General features: G+C 59.0%; 1 protein-coding gene across 11 annotated transcripts; it reads left to right on the forward strand.

Moving 5' to 3' along the window:
* Nucleotides 1-9798: 9798 nt before the first annotated feature.
* ZNF335 (zinc finger protein 335) lies at nucleotides 9799-19597 on the forward strand. 11 transcript variants are annotated; one of them, XM_062504745.1, is made up of 27 exons: nucleotides 9799-9881; nucleotides 10500-10731; nucleotides 11079-11352; nucleotides 11735-11812; nucleotides 12042-12371; nucleotides 12512-12646; nucleotides 12724-12882; nucleotides 12996-13254; nucleotides 13346-13523; nucleotides 13604-13716; nucleotides 13900-13918; nucleotides 14124-14240; nucleotides 14326-14402; nucleotides 14482-14642; nucleotides 14768-15181; nucleotides 15261-15370; nucleotides 15462-15742; nucleotides 15855-15996; nucleotides 16067-16456; nucleotides 16546-16688; nucleotides 17015-17148; nucleotides 17451-17554; nucleotides 17679-17756; nucleotides 17948-18031; nucleotides 18173-18238; nucleotides 18412-18493; nucleotides 18855-19597. In XM_062504745.1, exons 2-27 carry the CDS (start codon nucleotides 10531-10533, stop codon nucleotides 18971-18973), a joined length of 4248 nt encoding a protein of 1415 aa, XP_062360729.1. In that variant the 5' UTR covers nucleotides 9799-9881; nucleotides 10500-10530; the 3' UTR covers nucleotides 18974-19597. The 11 variants fall into 11 exon arrangements, with proteins under 11 accessions (XP_062360729.1, XP_062360728.1, XP_062360734.1 ...); XM_062504744.1 differs by lacking the exon at nucleotides 9799-9881 and adding an exon at nucleotides 10068-10148; XM_062504754.1 differs by lacking the exon at nucleotides 9799-9881 and having other exon boundaries at nucleotides 10409-10731; nucleotides 14768-14961; nucleotides 15073-15181.
* The last annotated feature ends 769 nt before the right edge of the window (nucleotides 19598-20366 follow it).

Consider the following 20366-nt stretch of genomic DNA (forward strand, 5'->3'; position numbering starts at 1 on the left):
CCCCTCAGCGCCGACTCACGCTCCCTTCTGCCTTCCCACGCTGACGAAACGCACACTCCATCTCTGCCTTAACTGTTTCATCACCTTGTTTACTAAACACGCTGCGTTCTGCAGCCACGCGAGGACAGGAAGGAGAGCGGCTGAGCAGCTGCACCGGGCCACAGCACAGTACCGAATGGCCATCCTGGGGCTGCCCTGCCCAGGCACTGCCCCGCTGGCCCCAAGACCATGGTAGCTGTGGGGACAACAGGGCATCACTGAAGGCCAGCCAGGTGCTCACGACCCTGTAGCTGTCATCAGTCTGGCTGACACTGAGCTTGGCTGGCCAAGGGCTGATGCTGCTCGACCCAGACCCACAAGGGTGTGGGGCAGGCGAGGGGGCAGATAGCAGTTGAACCCCCACCTAAGCCCCAGCACCTGGAACCCACCTGCTTGGGATTTAGGAGCTTGCACCTTCACCAGGACTCTGCATCCTTTCCCACCAGAGCTGCATCATCCCAGTGGGTCAGAGTGTTTCCAGCATTGGAGATACCCATGGCTCCTTACCCCACGACCTCTAAGCCCAAATGCCAGTAGTTGAATGGCAGAGCTTCGAGGTACCAGAGGCAGTGCCTGCCCAGGAGCAGCTCTGGGCAAGGGAATGCTCCACCTGGGGCCCTGGGACATTAGGGGTGCCCTATCCTTGCTGCCCTGCTCTGCAGGGTGCTGCTGACTCAGGTTCCCACCCAGCACAGCACAGACTTTGCCATGGAATGGTGTTTTCCTGCTTCTCCCAAAGTGCCGACGCTTGTGGGAACGAGAGCAGCGAAGGGGAAAGCAAACAGGGATGAGGAGCGAGGGGAAAACAGATGGCAGAGAACAAGGCGCAGCGTCAGCGGCGGGGGAGGGAGGACTGGTGCAGCCCAGTGAGGCTGCCTGAGACACAGGTCCCAGAGTGGATACCCTGCCTCAGCCCTCACAAACCCCAAGAGCGCAAGGGATCCCCAGCTGGCTTCATCAGGAGGATCCTCCCATTCACTCCATTGCTGTTAGTGCCTGTCCTTCCAGCTCCCAACAGTGCCAGACTGTGGCTCAGCAGCTGCCCCCTCCCAGTATCCCCCCCAGCTCTAGCTGAGACAAACCAGCAGCTCCTGGCCCAGCCAAGGATAAGCAAGTTGTGCTGGCACCCAGCACAGCTGGGGACAGTGAGAGGCCAAGGGCTGTGCTCTCTGTGCCCTTGAAGAGGAACCCCCATGCCCAAGGGAGGACTCATCCCTGGGGCACCATCACCTGCCAGGTGCCCTGTGCTGGTGGGAAGCATCTCAGGGCCACGGCTGGCTGGGCACAGGAAACTCACCGGCAGTGTGGGCTAAGCTGGAAGGAAGCAATGGTGAGAAATCAGGGGGTTGCCTCACTCCCCCATCACAGCCCTGCAAGAACAACCCCCATTCCCTGGCACAGGAAATTGCTTCACAAGCAGCAGCCATCCCGCACCCGGTGTGACAAACACATCCAGCCAAGCATTCCCTCATGGTGGGACATAGCCCAGGGACCCTGCAGACAGGTTACCCTACAGCCCCCTCCCGCAGGGTCCAGCCTGCCCCCCTTGTCCCTGTAATGGCCCAGCTCTTTGCCAGGCAGGAGTCAGTGGCTCTCTGTGCTCCCTGCCTGGCTGGCAGCTGAGGTGAGAAGGGCCTCTGCCGGGATGCCCTGAGAGCCCATTGAAGCTGGTGACTCCTGAGGCATTTGGGGAGCAGGCACTGCTCCACCTCTTCCATTCTCCAGCCTGCCAGGGCCCCAACCCACAGCACAGAGCTGTGATGGGAGCTGGGTGCTAAATAACCCTTGGAAGGATGAACCTGCAGGGCAGCCCTGACAAAGAGACTTCTGACTCCAGCTTTGGGATATAGTCAGAAAGTCAGATCCGGCTCTGATCTCCCTGACACTGTGGCAGATCCCTTGGCCTTCCCCATGCTATTCCCATCCCTCGTTTCCACCACCAGAAGCTGCAGCTCCAACAACCTGGGCACTCTGCCAGGGCACACCATGGCATTGTGCTGCCTGTGGCCCAGCAACACAGAGTAGTGCTGGCAGAAATGGGGCTGGGAGGGGAGTGGGGCCTCAGAACAAGTGATGGCAGAAGGAGATGAGGGCCAATGCCCCACACACTGTGCACCAGTCCCAGCAAGCCCTTGAACTGGGTAGCGGGAGCTCCAGTGGGGGGTTGACAGCCACAGCTCTGCCCCCGTCCTGGCCGCTCCCGCTGACTCATGGCCCTGCTCACCAGCTTCCTTCTGGAACCATCCCGGGGGAATTTCTGGTGACTCTCTGGAGGCTTGTCAGGGAGCAGGGCTAGGGCAGCAGGGAAACCCCTATGTCTGGCAGTGCCAGCAGCCTCTGTGCCAGGCAGGGAATTCTGGCATGAGCCTCGTGCAAGGCAGCCTCAATAAGCTTGTCTATGGGAGCTGGGTCAAGGCACATGTTCCTCAGAAAGTGCATGTGTGGAGGAAGGCTTGGGGCAGCCACTGCGGTTGGTGGGAAAGCGAGGAGGGCGGTGGTGATGGGGCAGTGCCACAGGCAGGAGAGGGCTGTGGATGGCAGAGACCCCAGGAGCTGTGCCCAGCCCAGGCTGCCCCTGGCCTTTTTCCCTCCCAGAGCCCCTGAAAGGAGTGAGATGGAAAAACTCAGGCAGACATCCTCCAACCCAGACACTGCCCGAGGCACGAGGTTGCCGGTCACCACCGTCACGGCTGAAAGGGGAAGGAGCAGCCACCGCAGCCCCTTCACACGCCCTTACTCATGGCCACCCTCCTGCAGATTCTCTGTGGGAAACTGGTCCAGGACTTCAAAGGGGGCTGGTGCCTGCCTGGATCCCTGTCCAGGACAGAGGCTGACAGAACACAGGGGCACCTCTGCGAGGGCTGCAGGTCTCCTGCTGGGAGGTGCTGGTTGGGTCAGCAGTCAGTTTTGGGGGGATTGTATGAAGACTGGGCCCCTAGGCCCTCCCCTCCAATTCAGTTCCCCCAAAGAGGCAGGCAGGGTGGGGCCAGCCAGGGAGGACACCAAGACAGCCAGGGGAGAGGTCCACAAACATGGGATGCACCAGGGCAACAAAGCTGGTGGGGAGCTGATGAGCAGGGGTGAGGGAACATGTAGCTGCCACAGTCACTGTTTCACACCCAGGAACCCCAGGCAAGGCACAGGGGTACACAGGAGCAGAGGACAGGCACGGGCGTGTTTATGGCATCAGGTGCCCTCCCAGCATAAGTAGGAGTGTGGTGGCAAGGGGAAGTGGGGTGGGAGAGAGTCAGCACCTTGTGTGGGTGAGACAGCACTGAACTGGGGAGAGCAAGTGCTGGTTGCAGTGGGAACATGACCTGTACAGAGGGAAGGGAGCATTTGGATTTGGCAGAAGCCACAGGGTGAGCCAGTGCCATGGCCACCATGGCACAGCCAGACACCCTGAACAGTGGACAGGGCATTACCGCATGCCTCTAGCTGAGCCAGGCATTCACTGGCCCCACTTCCTTGATCTACAGTGCTTCAAACCCATCCCTGCTCCTGTCCCCTGGGCTCTGCACCACCCCATGCCCAGGGAACAGAGCACTGGCTGCCATAGCTAGCACCAATCCATGGTATGCAGTGACCAGAGCACAGAGACACTTGGCATGGGAGCAGGACAGGGCACAGGGAGCAGCTCTGCGTCAGAGGCTCAGAGCTCCATCACTCCTGTTCAAGGGCTCCAGACAGAACAACATTCCTGCACACACTTCCCGTATCTGCTGTCCTGGCGCTGGGCCCCGTGTGGGCTGGGGCTGCAGTCTCCAGCTGGGCCCAGGACCCTTCCTGGCAAACTACCCTGCATGCCACAAACCGGCAGCTCTCCAGCACCAGCAATCCCTGGCCCTGTATCCCTTTTCTGCCTGCCCCAAGCTGTGTGGATACACCTGTGGATACTCCTTGCTTGCCCCTTGCCTCACCTGGGGAACTCCCCACCTCTTAGCAAACACTTCTTGAAAATCCCTCACCCCTGCTTGCCTAGTGTCCTGCCCCCCTAGCCCCTTACCCCTTAGCCCCGCCGCCCCCAGACTGATGCTGCTGCTCCCGCACCTCTTGTCTGGGTGAGGATGACGTGGCCGCTATCACCAGGCGGTTCACTCCTCCCTGCAGGCGCTGAAACCAGCGCTGCCGTGTCACCACCCATCCCAGCTGTAAACCACACATGACGGATCCCCTGCCTCCAACACCGGCTCCCAGTATCCAGGTGGGCGGCACAGTCACCTCCATGTGTTGGGATGGAATATCCCCCTCCATGCCTGCCCTGGGAACCCCCATATCTGTTGGGGTCCCACTGGAATGCTGCAGGAATCCCACCCAGAGTTCCATTCACCAAGCGGTGGGGCTGACAGATGGCACCGTGGCACACCTCACACCGAGGCCACCAGCAGCCTACTCCAAACATCTCGCAGGGCTCTTGTGCTTCAGGACTTCCTTGTTTTAAACTCCATTCCATCCCTTGACCCTCCTCCTGCCACAGCTTCTGCCTCCAGCTTTGATCAACCTTTCTTCACTCAAACTTCCCCACCTGCTGGGAGCAAGAGCACAAGGTATTCAGGCAGGTTAGAGAGGCACAGGGTCCAGGTCACCTGGGGATCATTTGGGAAGGGGTATCCATGGGCAACCTCATGGCCATCATCCCCTCAGCATCCCTTCCTGGGTGACCTGCTGGATCAGCTCCATGGAAGCATCTCCTGCACACCACAGGAGTGAGGCAGGAGCTGGGAGGGGAGCAGGGCAGGACAGAACTGGGTGGCTGCCAGCTCCAGGGGGCACAGCAGCTGCGGTGAACAATCAGCACCATGGCACAGGACGGGTGGGCAGCACTTTGTTCCCAGCAGTGACATGGGTATGGCAGCTGCCTGCTAAAACAGGAAGAGCAGCAATTGTGACAATGACAGGGAACCTAAGTGTGTGCAAGGGGACAATGTGCTGCCAGGAATCCATGGCTGTTAGCAATGGAGAGGCTTGGGAATAAGGAGCGGGGGTTTGTGGAAGGTGGAATACGGGCGAAACTGGTGGTATTTAATTGTAAACTGCGCAAAGCAGAAGGAAGGGCGGTAGATGCAACACGTTTGGATTTCAGTAAAACATTTGACAACTGTTCCAGCGCTTGCTGCCAAATTAACTCAGAGCAGCTCAGTTGTCAACACAGGCATATGGACAAAGCCCAGGCAGCCCAGGAATGGCACACAGCCTGGCTGTCCGCCGGGAGCTGCCCTGGCCACATGACCTGAGACCTTTCAAAATCAAGCATCGTGTGAGTGGAGGAAGGCACACCCTGGGCTGAAGGAATATCAGGATGGACAGAGCCATCATGCTGCCCGGGGAGGAGAAGGGCTGAAGAGCACCCAAGCAAGAGCCAGCAGACCTGTGGGAGCTGCCATGCCCCCATGGGGAGCAGCCCCACAGTCTGCCTGCTCTGTCCTGGGGTGTAGTAACCTTTCATTTGAGGGGCTGGAACAAGGGGGACTGAGCAGAGCAGCCTCGCAGGAACAGCTGTGGGCAGGGATACAGGACTGGCAGGGTCGGGAACCCCACGGCAGCACCAGGTACTGACCCCTCTACCCCAGGAGTGCTCATCCAGGCACAGGCCCTGTGAAGGGGACGAATGCAGGGGACAGACAGAACCCAGCACACTGCACACCCGAGGCCTTTGGGGCCCTGCTACATACACAGTTCTCTGCCCACCTTGTTTATTTTACTTATGTTTCAGTAATTTGCTGATTACCATTTTTTAACTAACCAGCAGTGATGAATCAGCAGCACGGGAGAGGGTGGAAACTGGTGGCCTTGGACCGTGGCTCCAAGGTCTCAGGGTCTGGGAAGGAAGCCACAGGATCCCTCCAGAAGGGGAAAAAAAACACTCAGCAGTAGCAGCAGCAGTTCTGGCAGGCGCGAGGCAGCCAGCTGTTTGCATGCAGCAGCTCCAAGCACATCCTGGAAAGGCTGTTGATAGCCCCAAAAACTTTCAGGAATGGCAGCCATGGCACTGACCTGGGTGTGGGCACAAGACACATGAGAGAAGGAATGCATAGCTTGGCGCCACCGTTGCTCTGTCTTGGGGTCAGGAAAGTCACTGATGGCACAAGAGGCACCAGGACACTCCAGGACAGCCCCTCCATGCCCAAGGCACAGCTACCAGCAGCACCTCCAGGGCCAGTGAGCTCCCTCCTGCCAAGGGGATTGTGTGAGGTTTTGAGTGGTCTCACCACCAACTTCCACGGGCTCCTTCACTGGGAGTGGCTCCTGCCTGTCCCGGGAGTGCCCTGCTTGAGCCCAAGGGTGGCATTATGGCTGAGGTCATGGGTTCAGCCACAGCTTTGGTGGCCACAGAACACAGGCATTATCTTATAGCACTCCTCCTCATGCCACCGCTCTGAGGAATGGGGATCCCAGCAGGAACAGCCAGCACCGGGGGAGGCTGCTCGCCCCAGAAGCACCGCCCTGACACAGGGCAAAGGGGCAGAGGCAGTGCCTGGCAAGAAAATATCCCAGCTCTCACGGCCACCCTGGCATGGAGTGATCCCCCAGGAGCGCCCCAGGAGCTTTCTCCAGGAGCCAGCATTGCCGGGAAGGCACAGAGCGGTGAGGCAATCTGGTGTAAAGAAAAACCATTTCCTGCAGCAAGGGCTGCTTTGCTCAACGTTTTGCAAAATGTGCTGATGCAACTGCCCTTCCCAGGTGGGATATAAATACAAGTCTTGATGTGGATTCGTGCCCTGCAGCTACACAAACATCGCAACAATGTTTTCTTTGAAAAGAAAAAAAGAAAACAAGGAGGAACAATCAGCGCGGATGACAAAATCACTGGCAGTGGAAGTCCGGGGTTCGGGTTGCACGGGGGGGCGGGGGGGTGTTAGCTGAGGCTCTGCCTTGGGCACCGTGCTCAGCACAACCATCTCCTATTTTGGGACAGTGACCAGGGCCATGAGCTCATGGAAGAGCCATTGTGGGAGCAGGACAAGACCGCTCGGCAGCTCAGCAAACTGTACTGGGGAGGGGGCAGCTCGGTGTGGCCAGGGGGCACCAGCAAGACCCTGCCTGGGGTCACCCATCGCCGCCCCCTCACCCTGCCTGAACGGCAGCTTGTCTGATGGTAGTTCCTTCCCAGCGCTGCATCCAGGCTGAAGAGCAGGGAGCTGGGAAACCTCCCCGGGCGTGGGACAGCCCGTCAGTGCCGCCCATCAAGCAGCCTGATAAAACCAGCCTCATACTCCACCCAAGCCTGAGCTTTGTCCTCCAGGCACAAGTGCTGCGTTGTCTCCTTCAGCCCGTTCCCAAAAGGCCTTTAACCGGCTGCTCCCCCCGCTAAGGTATTTGGACACACATCCAACACGTGTTGCAGCCATTTTTGGATTCTGTTTAAGCCTCTTGCTGAGATTTCTTTGTGTTTTCTTTGGCTCTGAAGTGACTTCAGGCTCGGAGGCACAACAGCAGAGAATTATCAGCAAAGAGCTGTGCCTCTGGAACTGAGGATGGGAGCCGTGCTCTGCCTGCCCTGGAAATCACCCTCTCACCCCGCTTGGGGGCACACAGCATTTTTAAAAATAGCAGGTTACCCATCACAGCAAATCTCTGCTTGGGACAATTCACTGAGACAGAGGACATGGGGCACCTCTGCAGGGTGACAGGGAAGCTTGATGCAACTTTCCATCAGCAGAGCCAGAACCAGGAGGGTTTGTATGAGCCCCTGAGGCCCCTGGAGCTCAGGCTGTTTTGCCCTGCAGACATCACCCGTTGGGAAAATCCTTCACTTGTCTCACACAGCAGCTGACTGAAGACAAAAAGAGGAAACCTGCTGGTCTGACACAAATCCATCCCACTTCCTCTACCTGGCAGGCAGATTTTGCCAGGAGTTCCTCTGACACCACTCCTCCTCCCCAACAGAAACACGGAGCTTCCCCCAACAGGGACACAAGGGCATTCCAAACCCAAACAGAGCCGGTCACAGGCAGTGCTGGGCTCTACCGGTGTGAGCTACAGAACTACAGAGAAGGGACATCAGGCACAGAAGCAACTCCCTTCCATCCTCCCCAACTCCACTTCCCCACTGAGTGACACAGGGCTGCTTTAAAAAGCAATAATGGGAGAAAAAAGCTCAAGCCCTTGGTCTTTTTGGGTTTCTGACATGACAGTGACGGCAGCAGCTGGGCACATGTGGGGACTCAGCCCTGAGGCACTGGCAGCAGCGCTGCGGCAGCAGAGCTCACACAGCCAGCCTGGGGATGGCTCTCACCGCTGCTGTCTGCCCATGATGGATGAGGGCATAAACCTTTCAAGGATGCATTTAATTAGCTTGAAAAAGAGCCGGAAGGTGCACAAGCAGCAGCTGGCAGTGCAGCTCCTCTACTGCCTCTGCCGGGCACATGGTGCCTCCTGGGACTGTCACCTGGGGCAGGACACAAAGGACCCGCAGAGCCCCAAAGAAGAGCCCCAGGCTGTGGGGGCTGGATCCAGGCACTGCCTGCCTCGCCCCATAGCAGAAGCACAGAGGCTCAGAGCACAGAGGCACAGCCAAATGCTGCAGAGTACTGATCCAGCCCAGCACCCATCGGCTCGGATTTCTGGCAGGCTATGTCCATGCTCACAGACTGCGCCAGATGAGACACTGTCTGTCCTTCTGCAGCTGGCACCATGTCAGCACCGGCTCCAGACCGGCCATCCTGGCCAGTGACATGATGGCACTGCCCTCCTTGACCTGCACTGCGGGCTGGCTTGGTCCAAGTGGTCCCAGACCTGACTGGGATGCAGAGCCCTGTCCCCCTCTCCCTATGTGTTTGTTCCACAGGGACCCAGAGCCAAAGTCAGCCCACTATGGCCCAGCCCCAACAGAACACAGGCACAATACAGCTGCTTTTCTTCCAGAAAAGAACAGGATAGAGCAGTTCTCAATAGAGCACTGCAACATGAGAAAATATCAATGGGACCAAGGGTTTGAGGGTTTGTTAACGCCATCACCATGGAGCAGAGGCCAAGCCCAGACCACGCACAGCTGAGCTCAGCTGGAGGATCTGGAACAGCACTGTGATCAGCAGTGCTGCAGGGAGCTGGGATAGCAGCAACGTCCCAGCACATCCCTGCAGGGAATGCTGTGGCATAAGGAGGTGCCAGCAATGCTCCACCACTGGCAGCGCTCTGGAAGCTCTCGGTGAGGCCAGAGCAACTCCCCAGACTGGGCACCCCAAGCATGAGCACAGCCCAATTTGGCAGCCGGTACAGCCAAATCAAGAGCCCGTCGCCATCTGCTCTGGGGGAAAACCATCTCGGAGGGCACACATTTGGTAACCGAGAGCCATCGGAAGGTGGCTGCTGCTCAGATGCAGAGTTGCTATCGAAAGAGACAAGTTTAGCGTCAAGGAACAAACGGACAGTAGGTGCTGTTCCCCGCCAGAGACCGACAAGAAAAGTGATCAGCAGCCTGACGCTGGGCCGCCGCAAGGGCTGAACGCGGCAAGGCCCCAAGCCTCGCAGGGAAGGAGGCGGCGGAGATCCCGCGGCTCAGCCAGGATCACTCCGGGGATGGGCGACCCTAGCCCAGAAGGCACGCCAGTCTCAGCGCCCACCATAGGCTATGGAACGGGAGGTGGAGCGGCGGGGCTGTATGGCTTACTCGAGGTAAAGACCTCAGCTGGGGAACGCGATACCGGATCGGATCGGGCCGGGCGGAAAACGGAGAGAGGGGAGAGAACGGCGTGACCGCCCAAGCGCCGGGCCCGGCCCGCCGCCACTTCCGCCTTCTCGTCACGTGACCAGCGCAACCCGGCGCGACGCCGACGCTCAGGGCCCGGGCGCCGCTTCCTGACGCCATGACGCATACTCCACCACCTCCAAGCCTTCCGCCGGTAAAGTAGTCCCCGGCGTGGCGTCGAGGTTTCTCCCCATCCGCGAGGGACAGGCGGCGCCGGGAGGTGCCTGAGGCAGCGGCCGGGGCGGGGAGTGTGTCTCCGCCGCGGCTAGCGCGGCAGGCGGGGCAGGGGCTGGGCGGGGGTAAGTAGTTCCGGCGCGGGGCCAGTGCCACCATATCACTGCGCTGCAAGAAGGCGGGGGGGGTATGGCGGCCTCCGTGGTGCCGGCTCCGGCGGGGGCGCAGCGGGGCCTCGGCGGACTGGGTAAGGGCGCGGGTTGGCCGGCGGACAGCGGTGGCGGGACCTTCTCGCCTCGGCGTGGTGGCGTGTCCCCCGCCCCGGCGGTACCGGGGCCGCCCCGCCGTGTGCGCGCGCGCGGAGGCGGCGGGGGGGGGACCCCGCGGCAAGATGGCGGCCGAACGCCGGGCGGGGCCGCGGGGCATGACGGGACCGGGGGCGCCAGGTGGTGCCGGTATCGCCGTGAGGCCGCTCGAGACCGCCGGGGATGGGCCCGTGGCGGCTCCAGGATCCCGGGCCCGCCCAGCCTGGATCCCCACCGTGGAAGGGGACAGCGGGAAGCGGGCGGCGGCCCTGACGGCGGCGGTCCTCCCGCAGGTCGAGTGTAGCGGGTCCCGGCAGGGCGGGCATGGAGGAAAATGCGGTGGAGAGCAGCAGCGACGCGACCCCACAGGCAGCGCCGGAGGAGCCCACCGAGAGCGGGCTAGGCGTCGGGAGCTCGGACGCCGTGTCGGCGGACAGCAGCGATGCCGCCGCGGAGCCCGGGCTGCTCTCCCGGGCCGATGACTCCTGCGTGGGGCAGAGCTCCGACAGCAGCGGGGTCTCCTTGGTAGGCGCTGGTAGGCAGGATGGGGTGGCAGGGAGGGCAGCCGTGGTTTTGGTTCCTGGGAGTTTCTCTAGACGTTTCTGAGAGACTGAGCTTTGCAGCTTTGGCACAGGCAGTGTTATACCTCTGGTCCAGCGTCTACGTGTCAGTCTGAGGAGCAAAACTCCCCTTGATGGCAAGAGCATCCCTGGAGGTCCAGGTTTTTGTCAGTACCAAAGGATTTGCTTTGATGCCTTTCCTGGAAGTTTTGCAGTGATACACCGTGTCATTTGCATAAAGTAGCTGCCCCAAGGGCTTGGGCTGGCAAAGGTGTCTCACCTGAGCTCTTCTGGACTCTTTTTATCTGCTAGGAAGTGGTCTCAGAGAGCAGCTCCAGCACAGATGCTATTCCAAGGATTTACCTGCCAGACTCCTCTTCTGTTGCCCAATCCACCTTGGTCTCCAGTGTTTCCACTGTGAGCCAGTCCATCATGGTGTCAGAGTCCCCACAAGTTCTGGTCCACTCCAGTGTCGTCACTGATGGAGCCACAGTTGTGTCAGACTCGACTGCATCCACTTCCTCAGACCTGGGTTCTGCCATTGACAAAATCATTGAATCCACAATCGGGCCTGACATTATTCAGAGTGAGTGTATGCTCCCATTTGGAGATGGCTTGGTGGGCTGGGGAGGAAGCTGCCACTGCATCAGACCTCAGGAGGTGGGGGAAATACGGACATGGAATCATTAAGGCTGGAAACAACCTCTAAGATCATTTGGTCCAACTGGTCAGCTGGGTTTTCTCTTCTTGCCTTGCTGCAGTGACTGGGTTTGGTGAGGAGCTCGTGTTGCTGGATAGCCTTCCTTCTGTCCAGCTACTCCTTTAGCCCAGGGCAGGCTCCATCCCCAAAGCCAGACCCTCCTCACACCTTCTGGCTTCTGTCTGGACTGGGAGAGCCCCAGGGAGCCCTAGTGACTCTACAGCCCCTGGATCTGGCCGTCACCACTCTGCTCTCCTCTCTCTGCCAGGCTGCATCGCTGTGACCAGCGCAGAGGCTGGAAGGGCAGAGACCACGCAGTACCTCATTCTGCAAGGCCCTGATGATGGTGAGGGAGCTCCCTGGGCTGTCCATGGTGGCCAGCTCTGACTCAGCCTTGTGCCACTGGGGCCTGGCTTGGAGTGGGTGTCCCAGCTGTATCAGCCATGGTGCTTGTATCACAGTCCTACTGGGAGCCTGTTCCTGAGCTTGTGTTCAGTCCTGTGCTCCTTGTATGGGTGCAGCCTTGGATGCAGGTGAGGGTCTACCCCTTGGCTGAGTGGGTGTTGGTGTTTCAGGTGCCCCCATGGTGTCCCAGGTGGCCACTTCTGCTCTAGCCAATAGCTTGGCAATAGAAGCTATTGCTGATGGACCTACCTCCACGTGCCTTGACCAGCCTGGCCCTTCAGAGCCTTCCAGGCAGTTGGAAGTGCTGAAGCTGCCTGTACAGCCAGACCGAGCCCAAGAGGCAGATGGTGGGGAGGAGGTGGACCAGCCAGACTTGGAGACCCTGGAAGAGATGATGGAAGTGGTGGTGGTGCAGCAGTTCAAGTGCAAAATGTGTCAGTACAAGAGTGTCTCTAAGAAAACACTGATAAACCACATGAAAGAGCGTCACTTCCAGCCAGGTGTGTGCCAAGGGCTGAGGGAAATTCATCTCACTGTGGACAGGCTCTGCTCTCTCCTGGGAAGAAACGAGAGAGGAGCTAGAGCATAAGGGCCTGTTCTGGCACAAGCTGGTAAAGAGCTTTCATCCTGTTCTCTGTAGCAGTGGGTTCAGCTCTGGCTCTGAAGAAAGGACGACTACGGAAGGTGGGAGCTGCTCCAAAAACAGAGAATGAAGAGGCCCAAGAAGAAGAAGATGATGATATAATGGATGCTGGTGCTATTGATGATCCTGAAGGTAGGACTCGCCCTCCCCACGTTTTACGTAGTTTTGTCTTTTCCCAGTCTCTGATGTTTTGGGCCACTTGCTTGCAGAGGACAGTGACTACAACCCAGCTGAGGACGAGCCCCGGGGGCGACTGCCCAAGTATGGCCGCAGTGTCCCCACGTCCAGTGAGGAGAGGCCACGTCGACGCCCAGGGAGACCCCGCAAGCTGCTTCATCTGGAGAATATGTCTCAGGACATGATGGAAGGTGAGGGAGGTGGGAGGCGGCAGCCTTGTTCAGGGGTGCAGCAGGGAATGGTGCGCAAGCTCCTGGAGCCGCAGTGACAGTGTGATGGAGCTGTGCTGTGTTCTGTGGAACAGGAGGAGAGGTGGAGCCCTTGGTGACATCCCAAAGTACACCAAGCCAGGAGCCACAGAACTCGGAAGCAGCCAGTTCCTCTGGCCTGGAGAATGGGACTGGTGAGAACCTGGCAGAGCCCGGTATCAGCCAGTCCGACTCCGAGAACAAGGACCCTTCCTCCAAGAGCGGTGCTGAGGATGCAGACGCCATCCCCCGGCGGCGCGGGCGGCCCTCCCGCCGCTTTCTGGGCAAGAAATACCGCAAGTACATGGGGCGCAGGTGAGGGGTGTGCTGGGCCCTCTGGCCTATGCCCAGGGCCGGTCCAGCCCATTTGCCACTGCGGCTCTGAGCCCTGTTCCTGTTTCTGCAGGTACTACTACAAGTCCCCCAAGCCCCTGATGCGGCCCTACCTGTGTCGGATCTGTGGCTCACGGTTCCTCACGCACGATGACCTGCGCTTCCACGTCAACTCACACGAGGCCAATGACCCGCAGCTCTTCAAGTGTCTTCAGTGCAGCTACCGTTCCCGGCGCTGGTCCTCCCTCAAGGTGAGCTTCATCTGCCCTGCCCTGAGCCCATAGGCTGCCTGGCAGCCCCAGGTCTCATAGCCCTGTTCTGCCTTTTACAGGAGCACATGTTCAACCATGTGGGCAGCAAGCCCTACAAGTGCGAGGAGTGCAATTACACCAGCGTGTACAAGAAGGATGTCATTCGACACTCCACAGTGCACAGCCGGGACAGGTGAGGGCAGCACAGTCCTAGGGACTGAACAGCACTGGCACTGTTCTTCCTGTCCTGGGAGGGTGTCCATGGCTGCCCCATCCCCTGACCCTTTCCAAAATTGGGAGTTTTGGTGTGTTGGTATAAGGCAGCTTGGGCTTGGAGTGTGGCTGACACAAGGGGCTTTTCTTACTTCTTTTTCAGGAAGAAAAGAGCTGATCCGGTGAGTTTGAATACTCTGTTAACTTGAATCTCAGCACTGTTACATGGGAAGAGGCACATCTGGGTCTTCCTCAGAATCTTGGTGGCTCGTTGAGGGCATTGTTTCTGGATCTCTTGAGGAAAGGCAACCCAGGTTCTCCAGTGGGAAGTGGGTAAGAAACTGGTGAGCTTATCCATGTGATCTCATCTTTATGCTCTCCGTCCAGCCACCAAAGCTGAACTCCTTCCCATGTCCTGTCTGCAACCGTGTCTACCCCATGCAGAAGAGGCTTACGCAGCACATGAAGACACACAGTACAGAGAAACCACATATGTGTGACAAGGTGAGCAGGACACAGCCTGGGGAGGGGCTGGCGGTGGGTTAGGCAGGGCAGGGGGTGAGCACTGCTTCACTTTGTTTCACCACAGTGCGGAAAGTCCTTTAAGAAGCGTTACACCTTCAAGATGCACCTGCTGACGCACATCCAGGCCATTGCCAACCGCAGGTAGGAGCCCAGCATGCCTGGGCAGAGCCCGTGTCCCACTCCTCCTCAGCAGGTGTGACAGGTGGTTTTGTCCTGGCAGGTTCAAGTGTGAGTTCTGTGACTATGTCTGTGAGGACAAGAAGGTCTTGCTGAACCACCAACTGTCACACATGAATGATAAGCCATACAAGTGCAGCGTCTGCAAGTACTCCACCTTCCGGGAGGACTTCCTGGTCTCACACATGGCAGTCAAGCATACGGGTGAGAGAAGCTGTTTGACTGATGCCCTGCATCCTCCCTTCTCCCAGAGACAGTCAAGAATCTGCCTGCTCTCCCTGCCATCCCCTGGGCACCTCCTGCCTGACTCCCCCTCTCGGGCCCTGCAGGAGGGAAGCCGTTCGCTTGTGAGTTCTGTCACTTCACCACCAAGCACAAGAAGAACCTGCGCCTGCACGTGCAGTGCCGCCATGCCGACTCCTTCGAGGAGTGGGCACAGAGGCACCCCGAGGAGCCGCCCTGCCGCCGCCGCCCCTTCTTCACCCTGCAGCAGATCGAGGAGCTCAAGCAGCAACACAGCCAGGTGCAGGCACCAGCTGAGCCAGAGGCCAGCCCACCAGTGAGTGCCATGTCTGGCCCCAGCTCCTCCTGGTGCTCGCTGCCCACTGTGCTGTCAGCTCTGTCTCTCGTGCAGGCACCCCTTGGCCCCATCACCTGCCACACGGTCCAGGCTGTTGCAGGTACAGAGCCCTCTGTTCTCTCACAAGGTTCCCTGGAAGGAGCCACCATCATCTATGAACAAGGTAAGTGAGCAGTTGGGAAGGGGGTGGGATGGGGAAGGAGGTAGGTGAGCTCCTGCCTGACCCTTCCTATCTGAGCCAGATGTGGCTGGATCAGCAGAGCTGGCCACGCAGACCGCCCTGGATCTTCTGCTGAACATGAGCACCCAGCGGGAGCTGGCCACCAGCTCACTGCAGGTGGGCACAGTCAAGGTGTGCAGGCCTGCTGGGGGCGGGCACAAAGCTTCCTAGCCCTCTGTCTTGCAGAGCCTTGCCCCCTTGGCTGAGCTGCTATATTGCACAGGTGGCAGTGGTGAAGCCGGATGATCCAGGAGAAGCACCAGGCCCCTGTGAGCTGCAGGCACGGGAGGAGGCGGCAAAGGTGGCTTCTAAGGAGCAGCAGCAAAAGCTGGTGATGCTGCACATGGCAGAGCCTGGACAGACACTTGTGCAGGAGACATATGGGGAAGCGAGCCTGAGTGGCTCGGAGCTGCAGCAGATCACCATCCCCTTCAGTGGAACAGCAGAGTACAGCATCATTGCACCCATCAGCGAGGAGATCCAGGCTCCTGCCACGATGTACAGGTCAGCTGTGTGGGAGGAGTAGGGAGGGGGAGGCACTTCTGGCCTCCAGTGAGTCGTCTTCAGTGGTGAGGAGGAGGAGGTGGTGGAGCCTTCCTGACCCTGTGCTCTCCAGCAGTGAGGAGGAGAGTTCTGTGGAGACCTCCCACACAGTTGTGGTGAGCGGAGCTGTGATGACAGAGGAGGCACTGGAGGACCATAGCAATCACTACATCATGTCATCTGGTGTCCCAGGGAACCAGGTCCAGAGCATGGAGGTAAGGATCTGAGCCTTCTCCCCATCCCAAGCAGCAGTGTGAGCAGATGTGACTGGTGTTTCTCTCGCAGCCCCTCAGCAGGGATGCTGCCTTTTCCTCACCTGCGGAGGGCCAGGAGGCACAGCCCACCGATATCAAGTGGCCCCTGGTGCAGTGTGTCACCAGGCAGTTCCAGAAGGACTCGTCTTTATCCCCAGCGTCTGAGGGGCAGGAAGTCTCATCCCCAAAGGTCAAGTGGCCTGCACTTCAAGGCATGACCAGGAAGCTCACATGCAAGATTACCGCAGGCAAGAAGCTCTCATGCAAGATTTCTATGGCCAAAAAGTTTTCATGTAAGATTTGCACAGCCATGTTCACAGGGAGAGCGGAGATGGAGAGTCACAAGAGAGCCCACATTGGGCCCAGCACCTTCAAGTGTCCCGACTGTCCCTTCACTGCCACACTGTGGCCAGAGGTCCGGGTAAGTTCCCTGGCATGGAGCAGCCCTGGGAACAAGGGGTTTGGAGAAATAGGGGGGTTTCTGACCCAGCACTTGTCCTCCTGCCCCAGAATCACATGGTTCAACATGCCAACCTCCGGCCACACAAGTGCCCCCACTGCAGCTTTGCCTCCAAGAACAAGAAGGACCTGCGCAGGCACATGCTGACCCACACCAATGAGAAGCCCTTCGCCTGCCAGGTCTGTGGGCAGAGGTGAGTGATGGAGCTGGGCTGATCCTGCTTTGGGGGATCCCACAGAGCTCTACAAGGCTCAGGAGGAGATAGAATCTTGGCAGAGCCGTGCCCCAAACCATCCCCAGGATCAGCCCATTAAAAGGGACAGTGGCCTTGGGAGCAGTTCCTGCTGCAAATGGACCAAATTTTGTGTCCAAGGAACCTCTGCATAGGAGGGTTCAGTCCCTGGGCACTGATGGGAACATGCTGGAAGAGGGGGCAGACCATGTTGTAGGACATGCTTATGGAGTCCATGGATCCTGTCCTGCCTGTGGCACACTCAACCTCACTCTGCCTCTCCATAGGTTCAACCGTAATGGGCACCTCAAGTTCCACACGCAGCGTTTGCACAGCTCAGAGGCCAAAAGGCCAGGGCCAGCTGCTGCCCAGCAGACCATCATCCTGAACAGCGATGAGGACACCCTGGCCACCCTACACAGTAAGACATGTCCCCAGGACCAGGGCAGCTGGGGAATGAGAGGCCTGTGTTCCCTCCAGGCGGGTCCTGGTAGATCAGTGCATGGGGTAGCAGCTCACACTGGAAGCAGAGTTGAGGGTCAGATGTGGAGGGTGTTTTCTGCCCATATATGTTTAGCTCTTGCCTTTTGCGAGCAGATCCCAGAGACTGCCCCATGGTTTTCATTGGGGCAGGTATCAGGCAGTGACCACGGGAGAGTGAGGCCATTGGTAGTCCTGGCAATGTCCCCAGCAGCATTCCCACCAGCTCTCTCTGTGTTGCAGCTGCTCTGCAGGCTGGCCAGGCTGTGCTGGCTCCCGAGCGGCTGCAGCAGGCTCTGGGGCAGGAGCACATCCTTGTTGCTCAGGAGCAGAGTGTTACCAGCCAGGTGAGTTGGGTCCCTTGGCCTCAGCTGATGCCCTGTGTGGCCACTCCTCACAGTGGGGGCCTCCTGTGGGGCTGTGGTCAGGCCCAGCCCCTCTGACCACACTGGGCACTTGCTGATGTTGCAGGAGGAGGCAGCCTACATCCAGGAGATCACAACTGCTGATGGACAGACAGTACAGCACTTAGTGACCGCTGACAACCAGGTGAGGGGACATGGCCCACAGATTGGAGACTTCCCAGTACAAAGAGCTGGCAGCAGTGGGGAGAGCAGGGCTCTGTAGGGAGAGCTGAAGGCACTGGGATGGTGGAAAGAGGCACAGGAGACACACCAGGCTGTTGTTATGAGAGATGGGTAGTGCTGACCTTTTTCTGGGTCTGAATTCTTTGTTTGCAGGTTCAGTACATTATTGCCCAGGAGGGTGTCCCGCACTTGCTTCCCCAAGAGTATGTTGTTGTCCCAGAAGGACATCACATCCAGGTGACTGTCTACTCCCATCACATGGGGTGTCATGTGTGAGGCTGGGCCCCTTCCTGCTCCCTGTTGTTTGCTCTGGGTCACAGCATTGTTGGGGGCCTGGACACTCACAGAGCATACCTCAGCTTCCCTGTTTGTCCCCAGGTACAGGATGGTCAGATCACCCACATCCAGTACGAGCAGGGTGGCCAGTTCCTCCCAGAGTCACAGGTGAGGAGCCAGGCATGGTGACAGGATCTGGAGGGTGGGTCTGAGCCTGCAGCTGGAGAGAGAGATGTGAAATAGAGGGAGCTCATGGGCTGGTGCCTGGGTGCAGCAACCATGGCTGGAGCAGCTCCATGGGGAACCCTCCCCTCAGGGATTCCCTGTTTTCTCCTCTGTAGATCCAGTATATGCCTGTGTCACCTGAACAGCAGCTTGTCACCCAGGCACAGCTGGAAGCAGCAGCACACTCGGCTGTCTCAGGTAGTAGCAGGACCCTGTGCCAGAAGGGCCTGTCCTCACAGGGTTTGGGGGTGTCAGTCCTGTTGTTGGGATTGGCAGCAAGTCATGCAGCAGTCCTTGGTGGGAAGGCTGGGAAGATCAGGCTGGATTGCTGTTCTGTTGCCAGCCATGGTGTCCAAGGGCAGATACTTGCTGGTCCCAGCCTGTCAGTGCTGGAATAGGGTTAACCAGAGCTGGTCTCCCTGCTGTAGCCCCACATGGGTAGGGTGGCCTTATGTTCCTTTCCCGGGGACAGGTGAGGAACGTGGAGGGGAGCCCTGAGTAGCCCTCAGCTCCCCCCACCCTCGGTCAGAGGCAGCACTGACCCCCCCCTCCCCTGCAGCGGTGGCGGATGCGGCGATGGCCCAGGCACAGGGCGTCTTCACTGCCAAGGAAGCAGCCGAGCAGATCCAGCAGCTGCAGCCGGGCATCCACTACGATGTCATCACGCTGTCAGACTAGCACCAGGCCAGGGCCACACCCTGCTGGGCAGGTGGCTGCACCGGCAGCAGCCGCCCCAGCCAGCAGTTGCCTTATTGTGCCGGGGCTGCAAAGGACACACCTGGACTGTGACAGCACAGACACAGAGGGACACGCTGCTGCTCAGCTCTGTACTGTGGGGGTCCTGCACCTTCCCCCAGACTGCTCAGCAGCCACGGGGCAGCCCTTGTGTGGACAGTCTCTTTGCCTGTTGCACGTGATGGTCTGAAATCCTTTTTCCTGAATGGTCTGCGTGGGAGGCCATGGATCAGCATCTGCCCGGTACATGAGGATCCCAGGGAAGCCATAGGGCTGGGCACAACTGTGGTGCAGCATCAGAGGTGAGGTGTGTGCAGCCACAGCCACTGCTCCCCGCAGCAGCCATGGGGCCAGTGGTCTTAGTGTGCCAGCAGCCAGCCCTCCTGTGGTATCTCCAGGCAGGCAGCAGCAGGGCTCTGGACTGGAGGAACCCAAGGAGAAGGAGGCAGAAGATGCTCTATTTTTGTTCTGGAGAGGGATGGACTCTTGTGTTGGTTGTTGTTGGAGGGTTTCAGCTGTAACATTCTCAAGCTCTGACTGTGCTTATGAATAAAAAGGGATGGAGAACTGTGTGTGTGCACCTGCCTGGAGGGCCAGAGGCTGGGGATGTGACAGCCCAGCCTCAGCATGGCCCTGGGGCTGAGGCCCCGAGGTGCAGGAGCCCTGCTCTGTGCTGGGCCAGTCACTGCTGGCAGCTGCCCTGGGCTATCAGCTGCCCTCCCGCCTGAGTGACCTTGACTCCTGGGAAGCAAGCTGTGCAGCTGGGACAGCGGTGGGCTTGGGGCTGGAGTCATGAAATTAATCGAGTGGTAAACAGCCTAAATCCCGTGTAACTCTGTCCCGAGCCACACACCGCCCTCCTGAGCGGCTTGTCTGGGCCTATTTACATGCGATTATAACAGCTAATCGCAGAGTTTTATTTCTCTGCTCCTGCATTAAACTGATTATCCACGGAGGGGAAAAAGGCTGGGAACCACCCTGGCTAAGCGAGAGCCTCAGTGAAGCCTGAGCCCCATGGGGGCGGAGTGATCTCTGCTGGGCTCCCCCTGCCCTCATGCAGGGTACAGCAATGGCAGTAGGGCCGCTGTTGGACACCCCCCACTGACCACCAGGGCAGTGAGGTGTGGGGCCACCCACACCTCTAAGCTGGCTGCAGCTGATGTGGCACTCCCAACTGTGGCTCTGTTCCTCTGCCTTCACACCAGCGTTGCCTGTGGCTGTGCCTGCCCAGCTGTGGCTCGGTTGGTGTCCAGCTGTGTCTGCCTGCTGTGCCGGCTGCTGGCCGTGGCCCTCCCTCTCCAGCTGTGCTGTGCAGGGTCAGGGTGCTGCGCACAAT

This window comes from Cinclus cinclus, chromosome 18 (assembly GCF_963662255.1).
Source record: "Cinclus cinclus chromosome 18, bCinCin1.1, whole genome shotgun sequence".
In the NCBI taxonomy this organism is placed as follows: Eukaryota; Metazoa; Chordata; class Aves; order Passeriformes; family Cinclidae; genus Cinclus; species Cinclus cinclus.